Source organism: Macadamia integrifolia, unplaced genomic scaffold (assembly GCF_013358625.1).
Source record: "Macadamia integrifolia cultivar HAES 741 unplaced genomic scaffold, SCU_Mint_v3 scaffold1128, whole genome shotgun sequence".
Classification (NCBI taxonomy): domain Eukaryota; kingdom Viridiplantae; phylum Streptophyta; class Magnoliopsida; order Proteales; family Proteaceae; genus Macadamia; species Macadamia integrifolia.
This window is the reverse complement of record NW_024868093.1, coordinates 81,837-108,705: the sequence shown is the minus strand read 5'-3', so window position 1 is coordinate 108,705 and position 26,869 is coordinate 81,837. Positions and strand designations below refer to the sequence as shown.

The following is a 26,869-nucleotide window of genomic DNA, read 5'->3' as shown; positions in this document are numbered from 1 at the left end:
CCTCTCCCTTCGCCTTCTCCCCCTCTTCTCCTCTTCTCCTCTTCTCCTCTTCTCCCTCCCACCACTGCCCTTCTTCCCCTTCCCCCCTCCCTTCTTCCTCTTCTTCGTCTCTCACCCTCTCTCTCCTCTCCCATCTTCTCCCGCACTTGCTAGTGTCGGTCACTGGAGCAAGGTTCGAGGTCGGTTACCTTGATCAGTGTCAAGGCTGCTGCAACCACTCGGCTCATCTTTCCACTGGCTACCTGCTGCCTGCTGCCTGCTGGGCCTGTTGATCCCTTGGTGTTGGCCCCTTCGGGGCAAGCTGCTTCTCAGTCACCATCCCGCCAGGCTTGCTGCCCTTCGGACGCCTCTCCCGTCAGGCCTGATGTCCAACCATTCGGTTCGTCTTCAGGCTTGTTTTGGTCCATCCATTGGCTCGCCTGCTCCTTCAATTCTACCTCTCAATTAGCTGCTCGCCATGCCTACAACCCTTTTGGATGCCATTCTCGCCAGGCCTGCTGTCCCGTTGGTCGTCTCCCCTTCCGGATGGCAAGCTTGCTTGGTCTATCCGCCTGCAATAGCTTCAGCCTTTACCCTTGTTCTCTGCCTGCCCTGGGGGCCTTTCGGCCATCGGGAACCTGCCTTTTGATCTGTTGGTTTGCCTCTTCGACACCAGCCCGTTGTGCTGTTCTCGATTGACAGCCACTCCGTCATTGCCTCAACGCCTTTTCGCCTTGGAGACTCCTCCTGCTAGACCAGGTGACTGCTTAGCCAAGGCCCTCCGTAAGGCCAGCGGTCTTCCATCGTGGCAACCTCTACACTAGCAGTGCTCCTTTGTGTTGGCGGATGGGAAATGTTGTGTCGAGATGTTAAGGTTAGGGATTGTGGTTCTCTTCCCAGTTCGGACCGATTTGCCCTCATCCTTAGGTTGGGCATTCGGGTCGCCCTGTTGAAGTTCGTTGAGGCCATGTGGGCCCCTATTTGATGCCCTATTAGGCTTTTGTATCCCTTTTGGGTTTGTAAATCCCTTTTGGGGCTATATTTCCCCTCCACCTTTTAATGGATTTTAAAATTCACCCCAAAAAAAAAAAAAATTCCCTATTACTAGTTGCAACCTCACATTTGTTAATTCTATCCATACTCAGAAGATGAATCTTCCGCCTCATTTACTTTTGAAGACAGCCTCAAAATATCCAATTAGACCAAACTCCTTTCTCCATTCCCTTTTATCTAGGACAACTAGTTTCAAAATTCAAAAGGGGTAGGATGCAAACGATAAAAAGTATTGAAGGCCGTTTGAAAAAAAAAATGAAGTGCTTTTAAGATGGGCACATGATTGTGTGTGAATGTCTAGTGAGAAAGGAGAGAAAGGGAGGGTGGGGATGGAAAAGAACTTGGCTAAGAGCTCTTTAATCAGAGATTGGTCTTAGTTTCATGCCTTCTAGGGCACATGGGAGCAAACCTCACTTGCACAAAATGGTCTACGCAAATATATGAATCATAACCAACAGACTTGACAATCCCAACTCAAGGTTCTCCGCACAGACAGACTAAATGATGATCACAAAACAAAGATTTGTTGATTCATAATATGATGCCTGATTTCCATCTTCAAAAAGAGCCCTATGCTGAAAACTAACCAAGCTTCCAAAGCTTACTTACTCTGCTACTGCTGCTGCTGTGCCATCACATTTTATGGGTTCCATAATCAACTTAACCCTTAAGATTTGCATAGCAGGTCTTTGCTCATGGCTATTATCAACTTTTGCTGTGATAAGATGATTTCATAGTTATTAATCTCGGTCGAAACTGAAATTTCCCAGTCTCAAGCAGGCTCGAAACGAAACCATTGGTTGAACTGAAAATGTTAATTGGTTTCTACCAGTTTCGACTGGTTTCGATGATATTTCGCATGTTTCGGTAGTTTCAATCAGTTTGGAGCAATTTTGACCAGTTTTGAGTCTTTTGACTAGCCAATTTTTGGTAGTTTTGACCAGTTTTGATCAGCCCATGACATGTCGAATTTTACCCCAAAAGTACCTGGTTTCGACCCATACCTCGGTTTCAAGCTTGGTTGAAACCTGCCTCGAGATTGAAATTCTTAAGATTTGGTAATCCGAGGTTCGCATCCCTAACACCGAACTACAAGAGAGGTTCTGCTATTAAATTCAGTGTGCATTTTGTTGCAACAATATCTGCCATAGAGTATTTCAAAGCAATTTTTTGGCAGATTTGTTGGTGTTTTAGGGTGCAGTGGAAATTAAATTTTGTTTCTCTAATCTCATTAGAGTTAAAGATCATTCCATTTGCAGCTATAGGGATTTCAATCCCAAAATTCCATCTAATGGGTTGGGAGAAACAGTAAGCTTTAAGTATCACAGGCGCAACACCTCCAAAGAATTGTAGTTTTTTTCTCCAACATAATGGCAAAGGTATGCGACAATCACCATGCCAATACCAGTTCAACTCTTGAACTTATGAAAGGAGGATTTTTTAGCTTCTAAAGTTACAAAGCCGAAGCCGTGAGAGAAAAACGGAAATTGAGAAACCCATACACAAGATAAGGGTCACAAGCCTTGATTTCATTTTATTTTTATTTTTTTAAATAATTAATCTCATGATGACACGTGAGATTGTTGTGCCATCAAGATCAAGAGAAGAAAAATCTCACACGAATTCATCATTGACGAATTTTTTAGGTCAATTACCCATCACTATCTCCCTCTCATTTATAATACGATTATATGAATATAAAATTATATTACTTAATCTCATAAATTATGCTGTTCATTAACGAACTAATAATTAATAATTTTGTTGTAAGGAGGAATTATCTGATCTAGATAGAATGGTCTAAAAGAGCTAAGGGTAGACCAAAAATGACCATAGAAGTAGTGAGGAAAGACCTGAACAGATTAAGCCTTGTCCCAAGTATGGCCTTGAATAGGGCAGATTAGAGGGCTAAGATCCAGGTAGCGGACCCCGTCTAGTTATGTCCTAGTTTGTTACTGGTTTTGCACATTTGTTTACTTTCTCTTTTACTTTTACTTTTCCTTTTCTTTGTCCATGCTTGGATCCATGTAGTCGACCCCATTAAGTTGGGACGAGGCTTTGTTGGTGTATACAATACTCAGCCGTTGACACTAGGATAAGGTATGATCCAATGGGAAAATACAACATAGATTTGATGCGGATCTGGGTTCTCAAAATCGGAATCGGACCGCTTATGGGCCCACAAGGGTGATAAATAGCTCAAATTAATGGTTGAATGGAAATTTTGTAAATTCAGGAATAATTCAAACCCATAAAAATGACATGAATAAGTAGTGGGGTCAACTAGAGTTAAAACTTGAAAGTGGAGGGCTGTTCTGGAACTACATAAGATGAGGGGCATATTGGAACACTTATTTAGGAATACAGGGGCTTAAGTGTAATAACAGCAACTTGCCTTTTAAAAACAAATAGAAGAAGAACCCTCTTCTTCCTTCTCACAAACCCAACCAGTGAAGGAAAGCAGCGGAAAGGCTAGGGCTTTGAATGGTGAAGTCTCTCAATTCCAATCAGATGGGGCTGAAATGGAAGACGAAGGATCGCCTTGCAATTCCCTCTTGATTCGTACAACCAATGACTTGAAACAGCAAACTCTGAGGTCTACAGGGAAGTTCGGATTCAAAATCTAGCGGTAGACTTGTTGTTGTTTGGTTACAGGTTCAATAGGCACATCTTCAAAGGGAATTTCAAGAAAAGTATCCACAAGTTTGAGTTGTTTATAGATGGGTACCCTCCAGCCCAAATCTTAGGGCTAATCAATAAGGGGAGAGTCTTCTTGAATCTGACCTGGAGAAGGTTATTCAGCACCAAAACAGAGTATTGACAGTAGGGAGGGAAGAAGGAAAGAAAAGCCAGAGGGGAAAAAAGAGAGAGACTAAAGGCATCGAAAAGAGAAAAAAGAGAAGAGGAGGAGGAGCTACGCAAGCCAGCCATGGTTTCAAACCAAGTTATTCAGTCAATTTTCCATTCCAAAATCAAAATCTGTCCTCTACCATGTTACATGGCTGTATAAATAAAAAATTAAATATCAATTAATGGCAACTAAGGCCCTCTTTGGTATCATTCTTCTTTTTTATTTTTTTCATTTTAACAAAAATCATTAATGAAAACCATTTTTTATCAAAACATAAAAATGGTTTGGTAACTACTTGACAAAAATGATTTTTTGTGAGAAATAGTTTGGTATCTCTATGTGCAAAATAGTTTTTTAAAGAAATGGGTGAAGAGATTCCCTTCATCCCATCTTTCTTATAACTCTCTTTCTCCACTTTGGACTGAAGAAGAGGGGGCAAGGGGCATGGATTTCTAATTACAAAGCAAATGACTACTTTATCCCTCCATATTAAGCCTTTAAGCACATGTCCAGCGCAAAAATAACTGAAAATCATTTTAGGCCAAAACACATAAATGACTCTTGATCACTTTTTGGTTTTTGTGTTTTACCAATTTTTTTTAAATAGAAACAAGCTTCATAAATGATACCAAATGCAGCCAAAACCATTTTTGTGAAAAAAAATCAAAAAGAAAAATGAAACCAAAGAGGGCCTAACCTAAATTAGAAACTAAAATCTAAAATTGAATCTCCCTACTAATTTGACCACACCCTACACTAACAACAAAGGAAGCAAATCAAAGTACAAAATTAATCCCAAATCTTCCCACGCCCAACTGCATAAAGATCCCTATAACGTCGACAATTCTCAATTAAAAACATTTACCCATAAGTACATCACGAGTAGATACAACTCTTATTCCTCCCAAAGTTGTAGTAGTCAATCATCGACTCAGTCTCTTCACTTAAAAATATCATATGATAAACATCTGAAATAATAATTGTCACAACCCAATTTTGTCGAAATGTTATTAATAGAATCTAAACTTTCAATTGGGTATCTCAAAATGTTTCGAACACATTTTGGAATATATTCACATTATAAATTAGAGAAAGATAATGAAGGAAAACTGACTTTGAAAAGTCATAAAACACAAAGCCATGAGATTCTCTCTCCTCTTTTGAAGATACATTAATCTCACATGTCATCGTGAGATTAAATATTATAAAAAATGAAAACAAGGTTTTAGATCCTTATCTAGTATAAGGGTTTCTGAGTTTTTATTTCTCTCACAGCTTCAGCTTTGTAACTTCAGAAGCTAAAAAACCCTCCTTTATCACTCGAAGTAAAATTGAACTAGAGTTGAACTAGTATTGGCAAGTGTTTCTATTGATGATTGTTATATATCTCTACGGTTATATGAGAGAAAAACTACAACTCCTTGGAGGTATTGTGCCTGTGGCACTAAGGTAATTGTTTCTTCCAACCCAATTTGGGATTGAAATCTCTATACCTGCAATGGAACGATCTTTAACTCTAATGAAATTAGAGAAACAAAATTTAATTTTCGTTGCACCCTAAAACGCCCACCAATAAAGCATGCATGTTCTAATCATTCTTATTGGCCACATATGTTACACCCGTGCCCGAATCCGGCTTAATTTGAACTTTTATTATAGGAGATGCACCGGAGAGTATTAGTACTAGTGACTTGTGGACAGCCTCAATCTCCTGTTTCGAGGGACCAGATGACCCCTCATGCCAGTGCAGATGCTACTGAGATAACTGGAAGGGTTTCAAACCTCCAAAGGTTTGGTAGTAACTTAATCCTGTTGCTTTACTCCATTAAAGCATTATAGATATACCTCATTTATTGTGCACAAACCCCAAAGGAAACCCCCTCCCCAATTGAGCAAGAGTACTGGAGAAATTTAGTCAAAACAACACAGCAGTCTACCGGTTGATCATCTACAGGTGAATAATGATCTAATGGTGAGACCTACCAGTGGATCTGTACTGCCCAAATCAGTTTAATTGTTGTGGGCATATCGCGGTCGGACTTCCCGATATGTTCTCCTACATGTGACCCATCACTTCAAAGGTTTAATTAATGCCTTTTGGATCCAAGGTGGTGGTCCCACATGGTCCAATAACGGAGTTAATAGGTTTTGAGCTTTTTTAACCAAAACTGGCAAACAGGCCTCAGTGGCCCTTGCTATATAAAGGAAATGATTACTATTATGGTAAAAGCTAGCGACAAGACCCATTAGATCCAACGATAGTAGACTAGCCAAGATAAGTGCAAAGGCCGAATGGCTCGGCAAGACCAACCATAAATCTAGACATCCAATAGAGTCAACCGGCAAGTGGCGCCAGACAAACCCCAGCAGCCGAACGGATAGGTCATCGCTTGTAGGGGCCTTTCGAGAGCCTATACAATTACAAAGGATGAAAGGGCAATCAATCCGAGGGATAACCCACTCCGCGGCTCGGCCCGGGTGACTAGGAGACCACACCATAGGGCCTACACCGATCGGCCAAAAGCCTTATTAATATCATCAGGAGAGATCACCCGAACAAAAGAGTAAGCCAAGCCTGACTTGCGTACTACGAGACACGGAGCGAATCCAAGAAGGACATTCTTCGAAATAACGAATCTTCCCGCAAAGGGAGTCCCACCGTATCCTCCAAGATATGGCTAAAATGGAAGTGCTTCCATAACAAAAATGATCTCCACGACCACATCCCTGATATAATTCTTAACAAAATCAAACTCCTACCTATAATGGGAAACTACCATAGTGGGACTCTTCAACAAATAACAGCCATTACAAACTATAAGAACCTAGGTAAACCCTAGTCTAAGGCACTGATTCTTTTCTACTTATGAGAGAATTATCTGTTTACACAGAAGTCCAACTTAGGCATCAGAGAGTCCCCAGTCGGACCAACCCGACGCTCACTCTTTTATGTCTGCTCATCTCTGTAGGGATTGAAGGAGACCTAAAACGATTTCCAGCAACAACAGATTGGTGCCATCTGTGGGAAACCGCGACAAAGTCACCTGCTCGAAGTCATGAACCTGTGCAGTGGACACTCTCTGTCTCCCCCACGCGTGGCTCTGGGTGAGGAAGGGAATCAGGGAGATCCTCCCATGGGATAGGCAAATATCGAAAATCCACCAGAAGGACAAACCGAAGCTATAAACCCTTCGGTGGGGCGGCCAAATGTTGGCATCTTTTCTCCACCAACGAATCGCGTTGGCCTATCCCATTCACCAGCGAGGGAAAATTGCCCACCTGCTGATGTGGCTCCGGGTTCCAAAAGCTGGAATCAGATTGCTTATGGGCCCACAACAATAATAGATAGCTCAAACTAAGAGTTTGGGTGGCAAATCCATAATATAACAAAACAAACAGGTCTTTAGAAGTAAGTAAATAGCAACTGGGTAACTCTGGAATTAAAACTTTAAAAGAATGGGTTATTCTGGAAATTGAAGAAGAGTGGGTATAAAACAGAACTAAAGCTCAGGTCCAGGGGGTTTTATATAATTATGAACAACTGTCCTTACTTGCAAAATTAGCGAGTTAGCTTCTTCTACCTTTATGCAACGTTGAGGAATAGAACACGATAGAAAACCAGCACAGCCTCTTGCTGGTCGATGGACAGATTTCACCCCAGGTTCATCGATTCAACCCCAAATCTGAGACGAAGCTTGGAGACCCTCTGGCCTCTTGATTCCAGCAGGAAAAATACTTCAAAACAGCAAGCAAAGATGAGAAGTAGTCCTTGCTATTCAGATCTAGCAGCAGGTTTGGGTTCAGCTTTGTTGTAGGTCTTTTTCCTCAACACTGGAAAGGCCTTTGAGGCTGAAACTCTAAGGTTCAGGTCACCCAGTAGAGAGGTTCTCACGCCCTAAATCTCAGGCTCTTCTGATAGGTATCAATGGAGATCGACCTCCAAATCTAGGCCTGGAAGTATCGCCCAGAACAGAGTAATTTTCAGGTACAAAAAAACAGCAAGAAATAGGGGAAAGATTGGAGAAAAGAAGCAGATAAGGGAAAATGAAGAGAAGGAGATCAGGGAAGGAGAGAGACTATTAGAAAGAGAAAAAAAGAGGAACACCCACGGCAGCGATGGTTCACACCCAAAACAATCTTTCAATTCATTCAAAATCTTCAATTCTTCAAGTCTAAGTTCTTCACTAGTGTAGTACATGGCTTATAAAGGAAAATTCAAAGCATAAAATTGGTAGCTAATTAAAAATGGAAACTAACATATATAGCAACTGAAACAAAAATCTAATCTTACTACCAAACTAATTTCTAACCAAAAAGGAAAGCAAAGAAGGAATCAAATCAAGAGATAATTTTCTAAACCCATCGCCCAACTGCATCACCTGCTAACGGCCAGCAATGTGGAATGGGAGGTGGCCTCCCCCACTCCTCTAGTCACCCATTTAGACCACGGAGGGCTGGCGACAAACGCACAGCTAAACAATATGCAAATACAGCTGCTGGAGACAAAATGATATGGTGCGAAGGTTTATTCGCCAATTTGGACCAGTCCTCTCCCCCTGTCACACCAAGGAATGCCCCCAGCCCAAAACCGGTTTCTGGCCAATGAAATAGGTGAGTAGGGCCCACCGATGAACAGCATTCTCACCCCGAACGAGAAGGTAGGCAGAGAGACGAGGTAAGCCGCATGGGGTACCAAAATGGGCATCAGCGTAGGGGACCCCTACCCCCGCACATGGAGCTGGTAACAAGCAAATCACAAGACGGAGCCCAAAGAAACCGATCGACAGAGGTAAGGTCCCCCCGAGGGTCCATCCATAGATCCGAGTCTCTAGTCAGAGCCCCCACTTGTAGGACTAATTCCCCGAGGGACGACGGCAATTGGAGGAACAACCCCCTTTGGGTGAGTACTAGGAGAACACAACTCTGTCCAGATACAGGTCACCAGAAGGTTCCCTCAGGAGAGGTAGATCAGAACGGCATCCACCCCAACCTAGCCCATGGCGTACACCAGAAAGAATCCAATCATTTCATTCTCATACGAGGACCTATAAGGCCTAAATTGGCCCCACAATGACACTATCGTTGTTCAGCTAGCAGTGGTGAATTGCCCGTTCTGAAGAATCGCCCACTGGTTTGAGGTCCTCCGTAGACGTCATGTAGTACAACGCATACAAGAAACTCGGCCTTGGAGATGACAAGTTAAAAACTGCTACAAGACCTTGTATGGTTTTGCGGGGACAACAACATACATTGAAGGGTGCATTGAATTGCTGGTAACTATCATTGAAGAACCCCACTCGGTTATGGTGTTAGTCAATTTCATGGTAGTCAAAATGGCATCAGCTTACAACTCCAACTTCGGCCGACCCGCACTCAACGACCTAGGAGTGATAGCTTCTACCAAACACCTCAAGGTGAAATTCACCACCAACCACGGGATCGAGGAATGTCGATCGAGCCAAAAAGATTCGAGTGAATGCATAAATTTCATCAAGGAGAAAAAGGGTGCCAATTCGATCCACCAGAGCAGTGTTGAGGCTCAATACGACTATCCGTCAAGAGGTGAAAAAAGGGAAATAGAGATGGACCCACTGTGATTTGCTATCTCATTACCTAATTTTATATTTTGGACGCTCATTCCTGTTTTGAATTATCTTTCGTAGGTCTTTTATTTAAATTCTCTTTTAAATCCTCAATAAAAATCTTTTCAATTTTGTTACACCTGCTGGGAGTTTAAAAGACCAACTCCAAGTTGGCAAACAAGCCTTGCTCCGCTTAATGAAAAGCCTAGGATTCCGACTCTGAGTTGATCCCCAGGTCCGATCCATACTGATTGGCAAACCCGTGAAAGACCAGCTTCTAGTTGGCAATACGCTCAACCTATGCTGGTCGGCAGAAAAAGACCAACCGTGGGAAAGGATTAATGTATCGGTATCGATCGCCGTATCAGTCAACCAAAATTAAGATACGTATCGGAGATACGCTAAAGATACGCACATAAATGGATAAGAAACACCTTTTTAAACATTTTTGCATAAAAAATTTGTTAAAAACTATTGATAACATGTATTATGCATAAACACTAAATTGAGAGTATCGCACGAAGAATTCAAGGTTTGTAGTTGTTCCATAAATGTAAAATCCTTGTTCCCAACCTTAATTTCTACTTTTGTTAAAGAGAAATATGGCTGGTAGCAACTTTGGAACAAAGACCCCTCAAAAAATCATGTTTTCTAAAAAAATACCCATCTTGGCCATTATATGACCGTAGCGCACTGTATCGGTACATACCGATACTCACCGATATGTATTGATCAATACATATCGATACTCACCGATACGTACTAATACTCATTGATACGTACCAATCGATACATACAAATATTCACCGATACATACGAAAACGTATATTTCACCTCTATTTTATATTTTCCATAGTATCAATACGTATCGATAGTGTATTGGTGCATATCGGTATGTATCATAGGCTATATATCGATATGAAAGGATTTTAAAAATTCCATATATCGTATCGGTGTGTATCGTATCGGTCGGCTAAATTTAAGATACGTATCGGAGGGTATCGTATCGGTATCGGAGATACTTTAAACCATGTCCATGGGTTGGCCACCCTTGGTTGGCACAAGCAAAAAAAGACAAACCGCACTACAGGAAAACACTGGAGTTCGAAGACAAGGAAAAACCAAAATCATTTATATGAAGACAATTACAAAAATGAGTACATAGTTATCACTCGCCGGTCGCTTCATCCTCTTCGCCTCGTGTGATTGACTGCCTACCTTGCAGTAATTTGAGGTCACCTTCCAACCGGACCACCCGCCACTCAGCTTCTTCTTTGGTCGCCCACTCGCGCCGCAAAGCCGCATCACTTTGCATATTTCAAATCTGACTTGACACTCATAATACGACCTAAAAGCTCTCGCTTTGTCCCGCCAGTGGAAGCACTTGGCCCGGTGTGCTTCTACCACCATTGCAACTTGGGCTTCGAGGATGGTCAATCGTTTTTTACCAACCGAGTGGGAACCATCCCCGGTTGACAAGATGTTCAATTGTTCGGCCAAAGAAGCAATTTGTTCACCCTTCACAGCAAGGGAAGCATGAAAGTTCTCCGCTTCAATGGATAACCTCTCAACCCGATCATACGCCTCAGCAGCGTACGCAGAAACCTAGACGGTATAAAATACGATAAAAACAAGGAGAGGAGAAAAGGAAATAGAAATGAAGTTACTCGGGCAAGAATTGCCCTCCCTTTTTGGCACAAGGCGGAGGCAGTTATACGGCCCAGGGTCGGACGGTCCGCAGGGAAGCGACATGTCCTAGCCCAGAAGCTAGCCACGGATTCATCCCTTAGAGCGGAGCATCGGTCTAAGGGGATGAATTCCAATCGGTTCTAATCATCCAGAGTCGCAAAATCGCCTCTAGCCTCGGCCGCCTCGATCTAAGCAACCTCTTCCTATGCAAACACCTACATCAGGGAAATATGACCTGTGGCCAAAGGAGCAATTACAGTTGGAGCCGCATCTCCCCTACCACGACTGGAAGAACGGCCCTGTACGATTGGCAAGAGTTGCAGAGAACCCCTTGCCCCTATAAATAAAGGGAGATCCATGACAGGGGATGATTCATTTCCACCGCGAACAAGAATGCTCCCCTCGGTTATCACACGAGTAGGCGACCGACCGACCAAGTCCACTAGTTCAAGTTGGGCAGACCTAACAGGTCGATCCCTCAGGACGAGCCACTTCTCCAAGGTTAATAGGGGGGTCAAGCAAGACCTCAACCCTCCTCTTCTTCCTACGTCTCTCGCCTCTAGAGGGGGCGATCAAAAACCTCCGAATCAGTCTCCCTCTTGACTTCCAGCCTCAGCGCCATGCCCCTGCTCGAGCTTGGGCATGAAGAGCAAAGGCCTCCTGTGCCGAAAGATGGAGCGACATTGCAACAAGAAAGATCGGATTAAAAGAAAATAATAAAACCAATGCATTTCAATGAAGGAAAAAACTAAGGATCATCGCCTAACTCGGCAGTGTTAATGATTCAACCCGAATCCATCAAGATCCAAAAGACCCAGTCATCTGAGGCTGACAAAGTGGGGCGAAGGCTCAAGTAAGATCCGGCTCGTACCTATTGTTACCAATCGGCAAACACTTGAGTCCAAAGATAGAAAAACCAAGTTTTCCACCCTTTGAAGAAGGATTTCCCTCTACGACCTTAATCCCTAAACGCTAGCTCAAGGCGTACCATCCCCGACGACCACCGGGGGGACTAAAGTGAAAGCAGGCAAGGAAAAGAAAGAAATTAAAGGCTCTAAACCCTCCACCAAGGCACAAAATCCTAGCAGGCTACGCCAACCGTTTGGCTGAAGCTAAAAGGGACTGATGTCGTAGTATGCAGAGATTTCCCCCACTAGCGGATGGATGGAAAAGCGAAGAGCGGCCTTAGAAAACTCCTCATACAAGCATACTTTGCATGCAAGAGGCGTACAAGCAAATTCATTCTCTAAGGGAACCCGCAAACCTACCGAATAGGGAATATGGTAGCAGGCCTAGATCCTCACTAGGTCCTCTTCTCTCAGGCTACAGCAGAAGTTCAAAGCTTTGAACCCTAAGTCCTTGAGAATAGAAAACCGAGCTATGAACTACCTGGAAACCAGAGACAATGGAACGATGAGAATCTGACCCTAATGCCCAAACAAGAACCGCCATTATTCAGCGAGAGAGCACTTAGTAAGACGAGAACCAGGGGGACTACGAGATAACCTATCTATAGCAGGGTTGTCTCAGTATCCTTCTCGCGGATTCTATTTGTACCCCGCAGACGGCGACAGCAAAACGAAAACCGAGAAAAAACTTTAAGTAAAGACCATGAGAAACTTACTTAAAAAGAGAGACCTCGGCGCAAGCAAAGCGTGTTGTGGCAGACGCAGTAGTCCCGGAGAGATCAAGAAACCTCGGGGAAGCAAAGCAACAAACACACCACAGCAAAAGAATCTTGAGAAACTAGAAAGTGAAGATGAACAATGGAAGTTATAAAAATACATTTTTCACCATTTTGAAGGACACAAGCATTTAATGCTTAAACAGCTAAAAGACCCCAATCGTGAGAAAGGGTGTGAATTGAGCCAACCAGGCATGTCGCTCCACCTTTCCCACTATAGGCTAGCATCAAATAGCATTGACTTGGCACCTCTTCCTTCACCTAGTCACCGAAAGGGTCTCTTCAAATGGAAAGGCTGCCCACAATCAATGTCAACTCCAAGAAATCAGCAATGCATTTAATGAAGGAGATATCAGCAATGGGTTAAATAGAAGCAGGAAATACCTTGACCAAACTTACCCCCACCGACCTCCAAAGGATCGATGGGAGTGCGGGGCAAACTGTTATGGTAAAAGCTAGCGACAAGACCCATTTGATCCAACGACTATAGACTGGCCAAGATAAGTGGAAAGGCCGAAAGACTCGGCAAGACCAATCATAAATCTAGACATCCAATGGAGTCAACCGAAAAGTGGAGCCAGACAAACCCCAGCAGTCGAAAGGATAGGTTATTGCTTACAGGGGCCTTTCGAGGGCCTGTACACTTACAAAGGACAATCAAGCCAAGGAATAACCCACTCTGCCGCTCGGCCTAGGTGACTAGGAGACCACGCCATAGGGCCTACACCGATCGGCCAAAAGCCTTATTAGTATCATCAAGAGAGATCACCCTGAGGCTATGTCTGGTAGCTAAGAGAAGAGAAGAGAAGAGAAGAGAAGAAAAGAAAAGAAAAGAAAAGAAAAGAAATGAAATGAAATGGTAAGAAAATAAAAAGAGTGTATGTTTGGCAACCAAGTGAAGAAAAGAAAAGAAAAAAATTCAAAAAGTTTTGAATTTTAGGAGATAGACACATAGGAAATCATTGTGTAATCATTCATTTTTTGTCTTATTATGTTTTCATATTTTCTCATGTTTTCTTGTGTTTTCTGCAAGATTTTTTTTTAGGGAGCAAAAGAAAACTTCACAATTCCGAAGAGGAATTTTGAATTTCAAAAGCTGAATCTTCTCTGGGTGAAGACATACCAAGTGCAAAGAGAAATTCTTAACCCAAGAAAAAAAGTACAAAAAGTGTACTTTTTTCTTTTCGTTTCTTTTCTTCCCTTGGCTACCAAACACAGCCTAAGGGAAAAGCAAGCCAAACCTAACTTGCGTACTAAGAGACGCGGAACAAATCCAGAAAGGACATTCTTCAAAATAATGAATCTTCTTGCAAAGGAAGGAAGTCCCACTGTATCCTCCGAGATATGGCCAAAATGGGAGTGCTTCCATAACAAAAACAATCTCCATGACCACATCCCTAATATAATTCTTAACAGAATCAGACTCCTACCTACAATGGGAAACTGCCATAGTGGGACTCTTCAACAAATAACCGCCATTACAGACTATAAGAACCCAGGTAAACCCTAGTCTAAGGCACCGATTCTTTTCTACTCTTAAGAGAATTATCTACTAGCATAAAAGTCTAACTTAGGCATCGAAGAGTCCCCCGCCGGACCAGCCCGGCGCTCACTCTCTTGTGTCTTCTCATCTTTGCAGGGATTGAAGGAGACCTAAGACGATTTCCAGCGGCAACAATTACAAACCTAAAAACGTGGAGGGAGAGAAAGCAAGGAGAAGAAGAATTGGACCTCAGTGTTTACTATCTACAGTTGATCAACAAAGGTAGGTGATCGATCTCCACCTCTCCATCTTCATTTTCACGATCTAAAGTGACCTAGGTTTTAGGTTTTGGTTGGATTTTGGTTTAAAACCCAATGTAGGAGCTTGGAGTTTGAATGGGCATAACTCCTTGTGCTTGTAGAACCCCAATACACACCCTTCAACCTAAGAATCATACTCAACAAGCTTAGGATAGGTGGTTTGGGAAGAAAAAACCCACTTTTTGAGGTTTCGAACAAAGATTTGGCGTAGATCCGATTCAACCATTAGAAACGGGTCTGATAGGCTTGAATGAAAGGCCTCCACAATCTTTACGTACCAATAATGGCCTTAGGTAGGTGGTGGTTGGGATTTGAGCTGAAGTGTAGTCTTCGAACTGCCACTGGTTGATCACTGGAAACCAACCGGTGGACAGTTAGACTTCTAAAGTTTTCATCCCATCCACCGGAGAGACCCACCGGTGGGACCTGATCCACTGGTGGCATCCACTGGCAGAGTTACTTTTGAGACTCAAGTCTCTGTGAGGTGAATGATCCTCCATTGGTGATCATTGACATACCGGTGGGTCCTGTTGAACTGTTCTCAAGTCCAGTTTTGGGACTTTTTGGGTACCTTCTTAGGGACCCTTTAACACACTTTAACACTTGATTACCCTTGTAACTAGGGCAGAGAATCACTTCCAGTGAGGTCTAACAGGGCTGCTTCGGGAATTCTTCTTTGGGGATTGTCACCAAGTCTACAGACAAGGTGAGTGGATGGTCTGATTTCTTTTGAGTGTTTTACATTATAGAATTGTTGTTTGTCACTTCATACATGTGTATTTAATTAATAAACACATGTATGCTTAATTTATTTTTTATCCACATACATATGAAACTTGCTTTTGTGGTTATTATGTATGAATGGGTGGGATCTGGTGTGGCTGAGGTGGATTCCAGTACCGTGATCACCACGTAGTTTTAATCATGAATTGTGTGCACATTAGTACTAAGCTTGGAAATGGGTTGCGGCGTGGCCGAGGTTGATTCCGGTACCGTAGTTACCATACTAAATTGCATATGCTAGAACTAGGCTTTGAAATGGGTTGCGGTGTGGCCGAGGTCGTTTCTGGTATTGTAGTCGCCATACGAATTGTATCATTATGAAAGGACATGTATATTATTGTGATTCGGATTAAATACATTGTGCTACAACCCCTTGCCAACAAGGGGTTAGGTGTTGGATAACCCATTATGGTAGGTCTGACAAGATTTTTCGAAATACCACTTCTGCGGTACTATGTGGTTGTCTTCATTGGCGGACCGAGCCCAGGTGACCGATTTATGATTTTCGGGATCGTGGCAGTACGATGGGGTTATCAGGGGTTTGTTGGATGATCGAGGTTACATTCTAGGACCGGAAGACTTCTAACTACAACTAGTGTTTGTATCGCTGGGTAACCGATGTGTGATTTCTGAGACCAGTGTTACTGCCTAATGTGTTGCAGTAGCATTATACCCAACTTATTTGTTTGCTAGGTTAATATAAAACAAACTGCATCATACACCGTTTCATGGACTACATGTGTTTGCATGTCCCCAATCCCTCATTGAGCTAGTTGGAGCTCATACCACATGCGTGCCCCTTTTTAGATGACGATACAAGTATGGTGGTACCTTAGACTCAAGGATTAAAGTATCGGTATCGGTCGCTATATAGGTCAACCAAAATTAAGATACGTATCGAAGGGTATCGTATCGTATCGGAGATACGCTAAGAGAAGCTAAAGATACGCACATAAATGGATATGAAACACCTTTTTAAACACTTTTGCATAAAAAAATTTTAAAAAAAAACTATTGATAACATGTATTATGCATAAACACTAAATTGAAGGTACCGCACTAAGAATTCAAAGTTTGTAATTGTCCCAAAAATGTAAAATTCTTATTCCCAACCTTGATTTTCACTTTTAGTTAGAAAGAAATATGGCTGGCAGCAACTTTGGAACAAAAACCCCTCAAAAAATCATGTTTTCTGAAAAAATACCCATCTTGCCCATTATATGACCGTAGCACACTGTATCGGTACATACCGATACATACCGAGACATATATTTGACCTCGATTTTATATTTTCCATAGTATCAATACGTATCGATGGTGTATCAGTGCATATCGGTATGCATCGTAGGATATATATCGATACGAAAGGATTTTAAAATTTTCATGTATCGTATCGATGTATTGTATCGGTTGGCTAAATTTAAGATACGTATCAAAGGGTATCGTATCGGTATCGGAGACACTTTAAACCATGGGTACCCATAAGCAATGACACATCCTCATCTATGGTTGGCTACGGCGGAGACTGGTGGATACTAGAGGTCGAAGAGCACAATATAGATTGTACTTGCAACTATCCGTACACTGCGCCGTGATTGTGGATTGTGCTGTCCATTATCATTCGATGTACACTATTTGCGAATTATTATGATATACGTTTTGATGTTAAATTTTGAGATAAACTTGGTTATTGTAATAACATTATCAGTTTAGAATTCCCTAGTGCAAGAATTATCTTTTATATATTATCTTATTCCGCTGCACCTAATTTAGTGATTCATGTTGTGGATTGTGACGGTAAGGTGCTGCTTCAAGATCCTAGTAGTCTTGTAGCACGGCGGTAAGCGTCCTAGTCGCATCTCTGGCATCCTAGGAAGGGTGGGGTGTGACAATAAGTTACATAATTCTGGTGTCAGATTCTAAGGAGTTAAACACAAAAATTGATGTACTAAACCAGGTCATCCCTCGAGCACCAGCATGCACCTTTTGTTTAGGACCACCAATCATCAATAATTGTTTATGCTCCAAGGAATCTGAATTAAATTTGCATACAGTTGTTTCCAGTCTACTTTTCCCCTTTCTAAGTGAAAAGGATAAAAACAAACCTTAATGTAGCTGGAGACCTCACAAATCGCAATATATTCACAGTAACTTGGATAATCACTTCCGAGGCAGTTCCAGCAATGATGATACCAAGTACACATATCATGTTCCCACTAAATCAACACTGTCTTCATAGCGTTCCTTACACCCTGGTGAACCTCATCCTATGCAGTAGAGGTGATAAGGCACCCAAAAATCTGCTCAACAGTATCAACTGTATAATATCACTTTTATTTCCCAGATAAGAAAGAAGTGAAGGATTATTGATGTAGGCAGAGGAGGCATATCTGACCAATTGGGCTTGATTAACTCTAACTCAAAGCCCTTATCAGTTAGGCTTGATTAAGTCTAAACTTAAAGCTCCAAGGGGTTACATCGGTTATGGGCTAAGCAATCTTGGTTTTTATTGAAATGGGCCAATTCTATAACCCCAAAATATAGGATTTGAGTCCTATACAGGATAGGTGCTAGCTTTACTTTCTATTTTTCGCATTTTTAGAAGGTTTGGGCCAAAACTATGGAGTCTTATTGACAATGTAATGCAGTGATTTGATTGAATGAACGAAAATTAAAGGGTTGGAAGATAGGAACCAATTGGTGGTTGTGGTAAAATCTAGGGTCATGGCCTGGTTGATAATTGCCCTTCATCATTGCTAGTATTCCAAATTCTCAACATGTCTCTCCCCTCAACTCTGTTCCTGTTAATTGGTTCTTGAATTTCTAATTCTGCAGATCAATTTCAGCCCCATTCCAAACCTTGCAGATATGCTGTTTTAAACCATATTTCAAGCCACCTGCAAAACTCCATAAATCTCACACCAGACTAGCTTTCCTTCGAAGTTTACCCAACATCCTTCTTTACGAACCCCCCCTCAAATCCATCCAAAAAAATCTTAGTTCCAGACCCATTTCACACCATACCAGAAGCCACCCCTGTTCTCTCTGAATTTATGAAATCCCTTAATCACACCCTTGAAATCTCAGCAGATTTCTGAGATATTTCGGGGTCTAATCATCTATTGGGGAGGCCCTCAACCCTAATCTGGAGGCCAAGAGAACAGTCTAAGTTGATTTTTTCTTGGGTGTCACAAAATGGATAGAAAGCAATTCTCGAATCTTCATATTTCCTTTCTGTTTGGTTGGTTTTGTAGAAACAGAACCCTAAACCGATGTAGAAAATGAACGGAAAATGCAAACAATCACCCACAAGGATTTATTTGGTTCGGCAAGATTGCCTACGTCCATGGTGAGATAAGACTTGCTTCACTATGTACAGTGTTAGTCCTCACACCTCTCTCTGATTGGTTACATAGAAAGAACCCTTGCTACAAATATATAGCGAAACCCTATACAGGAAATTTACAGAAAAGTTTTAGCAGCATAAGCCCATCTTTGCAAGCAATGGAATATAAGACATTGTACCCAACAGCTTTAGTGGTGGATAGAAGATTTGACTTTAAAATTTCGCAAAAGCCTCGAAATTTATGCTTCTTTTCTAATGCCGTCACCGAAAAAATCTCGCCTATAGGTCAAGAAAGTGCATTGCTGTAGACGAAGTTTTCCGGTTCACTGCACTGAGGCCATGGCGGGGAGATAAAAAGAAACAGATCGACAAGGGGTTGGGAAAAAGAGAGAAACAGGCCACCAGCAGGGAGAGGCAAGGGAGGAAGAATGAGAAGGGGAGGGATTCGGGAGAAGTGGATTAGTGAATTTGGAGAACCGCAGGTGACATAGATCCAGGTAGGGGGAGAGAGAGAGAGGCTCTGGACCATAGTTGTCATGGCGTCGCCTAGGCGTCGCCAAGGCAGCGATTTGGCGTCCTGGCTGAAAAAGAAGTTTATGGCAGTGCTACGATTTACGTGACTCACAAATGGCGGTCGCCATTGGCTGATAGGCGTCTCTATGGCACCGCCATGGACGCCAGGTCACGCCTGATTCACCAGGCGATCGATTTTTTGTAAAATGCAGGGTGATTTTGATAGGACTATGTTGATTTTTGATGATTTGATGTTGCTTAATGTTGGTTTTATATGTTATAGGGTATATATTGTAGGCTTGTAGCATGCTAAATAACTTTAGAAAATAGTGGAAATAAAAAAATAGCATACTAAATAACTTTAGAAAATAGGAAAAATAAAAAATGACACATGGGCGATTTGACCGCCATGGCAACGCCATAACGGGCGATTCATCGCCAAATCGATTAGCCACCCTTCCACCGCCTTGGATCGATTTGACGCCGTGACAACTATGCTCTGGACTGATGAAGGCTAAATCAGACAATGTGATGGCCAATGCATCGCTTATATCAACAGCGATGATGATCGTACCAGATGAAGAAGAGAAATAAAAGGTAGTTTTTGAAGTGAAAAATCCATGGCGGAGAGTGCAGTTGAAATAAAAGGTATTCAAAACTTCAGCAGATTTGAGTGATATGGTGAGGTTCTGCAATCTCTACTCGATCTTATGGAGGAGGGAAGTCCATCCAACACTAGGGTAATCATCATCCCAAACAGAGCAAGGGAACTCAAAATCCTAAACCCCATCGTTGATGCTGAACACATAAGAGCCCATTGGCCTTAACGAACCACTCGCAGAGACCCCTACAGAGATGCATTCTTTGTTTGTCGTTGTTGTCTGAGTCGTACACCACAAAATGCCCATTCTGAGCAGATGGTACCCAGTACCACAAGAGCAATGGAATTTGAAGGGAGGTTGCAGATCATATTTGGAAAGCTTCTTCAAGGTTGGAGGTCCGATCCAGAGTTCTGCATATGACAGGGAGCTTGTGAGCCATTCAATAATGGGGATTGGGGAACATCAGACTTGTTTATGTATTTTTCATTATTTTTTAGTTTCTTTTACAACCAAACAGCAAGAAAAAATTATTTTCTTTTGATTTCTGTTCTTTTCTTTTGTCAATTTTTCTTTTCTTTTCTATCCATTTCTATCCAACCAAACACAACCTAAATTTCTCCTGCATTAGCTCTTGGTATATTTCCCTCCCTTTGGCCCTAATTCCTTTGTTTTGGGTTAGGGTTTGGGGGTTGCCACTAATTCCAGATAATCCAAGTATCCTAACTTTGTTTCTGGCTCCAAAGGCCAAGCATTCACTTCTTTTCTCAATCTACAGATCCCGAGAAATCTTCACATAACCAGCAACAACCTTAGGATCCCAAATGAGGAGATCCTGCAGAAAGGAAGCAACTTCAGATGGGGCTCATGTGGGAACCTACCTATTCCATTGTACTCGGCAAGCATTGTCAACTATCAATAGAGATAGTTAACTTGTTTGGTTTTTCTTTTTCCCTTTTTTAATCTGTTGGTCAATTTCTTCACGTGGACAGCAAGAGGTATTTTACAATATTAGGTCTGCAAGTCATTTTTTGTCAGGAATGTTGAATTTTGCGCCTTCTTTAAGAGTTTTTATCCATTTCTAAAGTCAGTTCATGTCTAATTGTAGTACCAAAAGGTATCCGGGTTATTTTGGGTATTTGAGTCCTGAAATCCAAGATTCAGTAGGTTTTTGGATAAGGATCATATTCAGAATGTGGGGGACCCAGCCCCCTCCCCCCCTTCCCCCTTTCTCTTTTGTTTTCCTTTTCAGGGTGCCAGCAACAAGTAACTTCAGTACCTCTGTCAAAGAAAGAAATACATATACAACAGCTCATTATTTACAATTAACAGAAAATCCAAATCATCAGTCTGGGTATTGCTTCTAGAGAAGTCTACGAATAACTATCAAGGGATTCTTGAAAGATGAATAGAAACTCCATTAGGGTGCATGCCCAATCAGAGGTATGAGCCAGTAATGGCATTCGTGCTACTAAAGCCTCTAGTATCAATCATTGAACTGCAATTTACCTTTCTGACCACAAGTTAACTATGAGGGATGATTTGATGCCTGCCCAAGCGGTAAAACTTGTCTTAGTTGAGAGATGATTCTGTCCATTCCAAATCAAGCAGATCCAAATAAAATTCGAAATGGTTCAGGCGTTCACATTGCAAAAGCAAAAGTGCTGGAGATCCCTGCTCCTTTCATTGTTTAAGCAAAGGTAGCATCACCTGTAATTGCTCTTCTCAAAAGGAAAATACTAACAGCAACACGGAAGAAAAACCACAATATGAAGCTACATATCTCTTCATCTTCTCATTATCCTGCCACAGTTTTTCTGCTGGAAAAATTTTGTCCTCTATACAAGACAAGGCTAAATATACATTAAGAATTTCAAAGCCTCAGATGAAAACCCTAGAAGTCCTCCAAAATCCAAATGACTCAGTAGTAGAAACGCATAACCTTAAACCAGTTTTGAGTTTTGACCATTTAAACCCAAATTACAAACCTAAACTACAATCAATGCTTCTTTTCAATGAATACCTAACCACCATTATGTACCATCCCATAATCCAGTAAACCAAAGTTTTCCACAATATCCCTTGGTGGTTTCACTTGTCATCTTGGAAGAACCTACATTCCTTTTGCTGGTTTTCTGAGTCCAGCATAAAAAACACCATGTCCTGACAATTAACCAACAAGAAACTCAAGTTTTGCCTCAATGTCACACCTTAATCTGAACTCTCGTTGTCATATATCAGCAACCTAATGGGGATCCAGAAATATTCAGAACCTTAGTGAAATAAAGAACCAGAATTCAGGGGGAAATTAGTAAAACAAAAATTCTAATTGGACAGAAACCTGGTCGAAGGCCACTCTAACAGGCAAGAATGACTCCTCAAAATCTAACTGAGATCTGATGGTCAGATCTGGATTTATGGGATTATCCTGTTGACAATAGGATTCTTGAATTTAGGGTCCTAGAAAACCAACAAAATCAGAGCTTTATAGGTCCAGACCAGATATTAACAAAGAGTTGGAATTGCAATCATATATCAGTAATAGCAGCAAAAGATCAATCTGAAACAACAGACAAAATCTGATCTTTAAATAGGCCGAAAATGAGAATCCAATCTGAGGGAGGATTCTAAGAAAACAGCAATCAAATTGAAATTTGAAACCACTGATCAGAAAAGTGTGAGGTGTGGTTATGTCTGTATGATCAGGAAAAGAACAAAAAAAGATGGATACTGACTTGATCAGTTGATTCAAGATAGGAGTTTAGTGCAGGAAATAGAAATAAGAAATCAACCTGCTTGCCTTGCTGAATCCACAGCAAGAGGCACATCTAAATCCACAGATGTGACACTTGGAAATCCACTGAGGCAGCCTGAAATCCACATACCAATTGAGCTGAAAGCACCTCTTCATTCAAATTCATGAACAAGTCATAGCCCTTACATATGCTTAAATAAAAAATAAAAAATAAAAAACTTAAAACAGAAACCAAACTAGGGCTAAAACTCCTCCAGCAAACAGCCTACCTTGAGTTGGGAATATGCCCAAATTCCTTTAAATGTTTTGGTAATAACAAACAACCCATAGCTTTAACTATGTGTGCTAAGTGGTGGTTAGTACAAGAAGATAGCTCACGCTATGCATGCTTAAGGAATCATCAAGTGATCATGAAGACTTCAAAACTCAAGTCAAGATGAAGACTGTAGAAGATGAAAGTCAAAAGAGGAATCATCAAGTGATCATGAAGACTTCAAGACTCAAGTCAAGATGAAGACACTAGGATAGTCTAGTACTCTCTGTATAATGTACACTCTATATGTATATGTGCACGCACTTCATGCATCGCATATCATCATATTAGAATGACTATAGGACATTCCTTGACCAAGCTGGAAGCCCAAAGGTGGTGTAGAACATAATTAGAACCACATGTTCTATGTGACTTTCTGTGAAAATCACTATACCCAGATCAAGGGTATTTTGGGAAACCTTAGAGTCGGTATCAGGAAATGAACAACTCATGGAAGTTGTAAGAAATCGAGTCACAATTCCAACACAACTTGAATCGGGTTAATCCGATGTCAGACCGAAGAGTTATGGCCAAAATACTGAAAACTGGTCAGTATGACAGTTGTCTATCAAAAAAGGACAGAACTGTAGGCGGTCAACCGGCTGGACCTATCTAAGGCCATAGCCGGTCGACCAGATGAAAGTCCCGGTCGACCAACACCTATCTGGATCACTTCTAAAGGCTAGTTTTTTTTATCTCCAATGGCTCATTCCAGTCAACCGGCCACCAATGGCGATCGACCGGTGGACCCAGAATATGACCATTAGAGTCTGATTTACTGCCTAAAAAGCTCTCCTGATCTCACCTATAAATACCTAAGATGCTCTTAATTAATTATCAATTAAGTCTGAGCATTAAGAGCATCACTGTGAGCAAACCAAAATCAAAAAGGTCATCCTATCCTACTTGAGCAGTTTGTTCTTCCACACTACATAGAAAAAGCTCAAGTCTCCATCAAGTCTTCTACATTCTACTATGCAAGTCAAAACTATAGAGAAGACTTTATAAAAAGGTGCATCATTTCATTTTCATTATCATCATTTGCACCACTCCAAAGGTATCCCTCTTTATTTATTTTCTGTTTTACAATTCTAGACTATACTTAGGATTGTATAAGGATCCTCTTACCCTAAAAAGAGTAAGGTGACTCTCTACCTGTAAAGGAGATTGTAAAGGCGTCTCTCTGCCTGTAAAGGGGATTTGTAAGGATACTCTCATCCATAAAAAGATCGTAAAGGCTTTCTTCCCTACCTACTATACTGAAACGGAAAACTAGTGGAATACCTTACAAGAGGATTCTTGAAAGGAGTGGACTAGACTCGGATTGAGTCGAACCACTATAAACCTTGGTGTTGTGTGATTGTGACTTTTATTCCACAGATTTTGTTTCTTTCAATCACACATGAGATTATTATTTCAAAAAGATTGAATTTCCACTAGTATAACCTATCACCTCCCCTCTAGGTTATTTCACCTTGGAGGTAGTCTACTGCTACCAAAACTTGAATTAAAATAAAGCAAAACAGGTTAAACAAGGTTAAACTCATATAGACCTAATTCAGCCCAACGAAAACACTTCAATAACAATTAAAGTAAATAATAGGACTCTAACTTAATTATAAAGCAATTTTTTTTTTTTGGGTCAAAACTAATAGAGTAAATCCAGTATTACTACTCCCTACCCTTATATTTTAGACCCATTAAAATGAATAACCATTGGACCAAGGGCCCAACATATATAAAACTCAGCCCAAAGCTTACTCTAGTGGAAAGAAGCCCACTTCCTTGTTTTACCTGCATATTATCTATACCAGATTTTGATGTCACACATTAATCTGAACCCTATTGCCATACATCAATTTTCTATACCAAATTTCTTAATACTGGAAAATAAATAGCAAATGATAACAAACATGAGTCAGCCAACAATTAAAAAATTTAAAATTTTAAAAATTTAAAATTTAAAAAATTTAAAATTTAAAAATTTAAAATAAAAAAATTTATTTAAACATGGACGGCAACATAATTCCCCAAAACTTCTAAGAAAATTCAAGTTCATAGGTTCCAGGTGACATGCAATGACTAAAGCAGTTTGTGAAGAAAATTATAATGTCAAGGAAGAAGGTAACATGCTGTTTGAAAGTGAAAGGTTAAACTCATACTTTGGAAACCAGCTATGCTCTTTGACAGCACCTCCCAGAAGTGCCAAGCCATTCGCTTTGTAGACAGTCATGATCTCATGTACATAACCATGTGGATTCGCATAAGCACCAAGGGGGCCATCACTAGACATCACCAACATATCACTTCGTTTCGCAATTATAGTCTGCAAGAACAGGGAATTTTTGTTACAAGTGGAAAATAAATAACCAAACAATAAGGATAGCCATATTAGCAGAACATGCAAGTGAACAGAATCACTAAATTCTCTACTGATCATAAAGGGGAAAATCTCTTCCTGAATCTTCTATCTCAACCCCTTTTTCTTTGACACAAATATCCTGCTACTATATCAAAGACTATATAGAGGGCCCAAGAAGGTAAACATCAGAATTACCTGAAATTTTAGGAGTTCCACCTTTTCTTCTTTGTTCATTTTAACACTACAATACTTGAGCAATTTATCATTCCAACCAATGAATTGCTTTTATCATGTTAATCACCTACAGGAAAAGATTAACTAATATGCAAAACTTAAAAGCTTGTGACTCTGCGCACTTCTGTGTAAGGCCCATGTACCTGTGAATGAGCATGTGTGTCTCTGTTCCACGCATTTTTCAAGAACTCTTAACCCCCAACAATTGGAATTGAAACGCCTAAAATATTTTTGTTTGTATTAAACTCACAGGATAAATACACTACACTAATAGCACAGCCATTATGAAAATGGAGAGTGATTAAGCTCACCAAAAGACATGTTGGTTGGCAACTATGCAGGCACGTCATCCACTAAAGTTGCATGCTGATGTGACCACGGTATTGCAAACCCCAATTTCAGGTCTCTATGGGCCCACCCAAGTGTGCAATAGCCAAGTATTAACACTTGATATCATAGTTGTCAAGGCGTCGCCTAGGCGTCCAGGAGGTTTGCCTGGGGCCTAGGAGACAGTCGCCTTATTGCACTACATGCCATCTTGTGTTTTGGCACTTATTTATGCCAAATATCATTTAAGTAAATGCTTTTTATATTTGTTATTTCATTTACTTAAGAAATTATTCATAGATAAGCAAATACCCCCTATTTGAATCCAATAAAAATAGTTTAGAAATCAAATTCCAAAAAATAAAAAGTCAACCCCCCAATCCAAGAAGAAAAACTGGATTTTGGTTATAGGGGCGATTTTCAACTTTTAAATGCTGGAGTTTTTCTCAATTATGAAAATTTTATAAATTCTATCATGTTAAAACATTGCTAAAAACCAAAAGTCCGGTAAAATAATTTTTTGTTTTGATATCCATAAAATTATTTTCATTCAGGCGATTTTAACAGCATTCGCACACTTAAAAATAAGTTTGACCAGAGCATAACTTTGTCATTACAACTCAGATTTAAGTAATCTTAGACTTGTTGGAAAGCTGATTTTATATTATAACTGATACAAAAAGTCTCATGTAAAAATAATATCATTTGACCAGTCAAACTTATTATAGAACCAGAGCATTTCTCTAAATTTTGATTTTTTATAACTTAATATGACTTAATGTCAATTTTTTATGATTTAATATGGCTAAATGTTGATTTTTAATGACTTGATGTTGCTTAATCTTGATTTTTTATGATACAAGATATATATAGCTTACTAAATAATGTTAGAAAATAGGAAAAATAAAAAATAACAATTGCTCGCCTTGTTCGCCTCAAGGTGTGCGCCTTCTCACCTAAGCACTTAGACAACCCTCCACCGCCTTGGTTCGCCTT

The 26,869-nt window shown here is 40.8% G+C and overlaps 1 protein-coding gene across 1 annotated transcript in view; it reads right to left on the bottom strand.

Annotated features, from left to right (window-relative positions):
- LOC122062827 (protein cereblon) overlaps window positions 1-26,869 on the bottom strand; it is a 53,035-nt gene that overhangs the window by 1,864 nt on the left and 24,302 nt on the right. Inside the window, exon 9 of the mRNA XM_042626471.1 lies at window positions 25,113-25,276. Coding sequence (XP_042482405.1) covers window positions 25,113-25,276 — 164 coding nt within the window. The remainder of the gene's footprint in view (window positions 1-25,112; window positions 25,277-26,869) is intronic.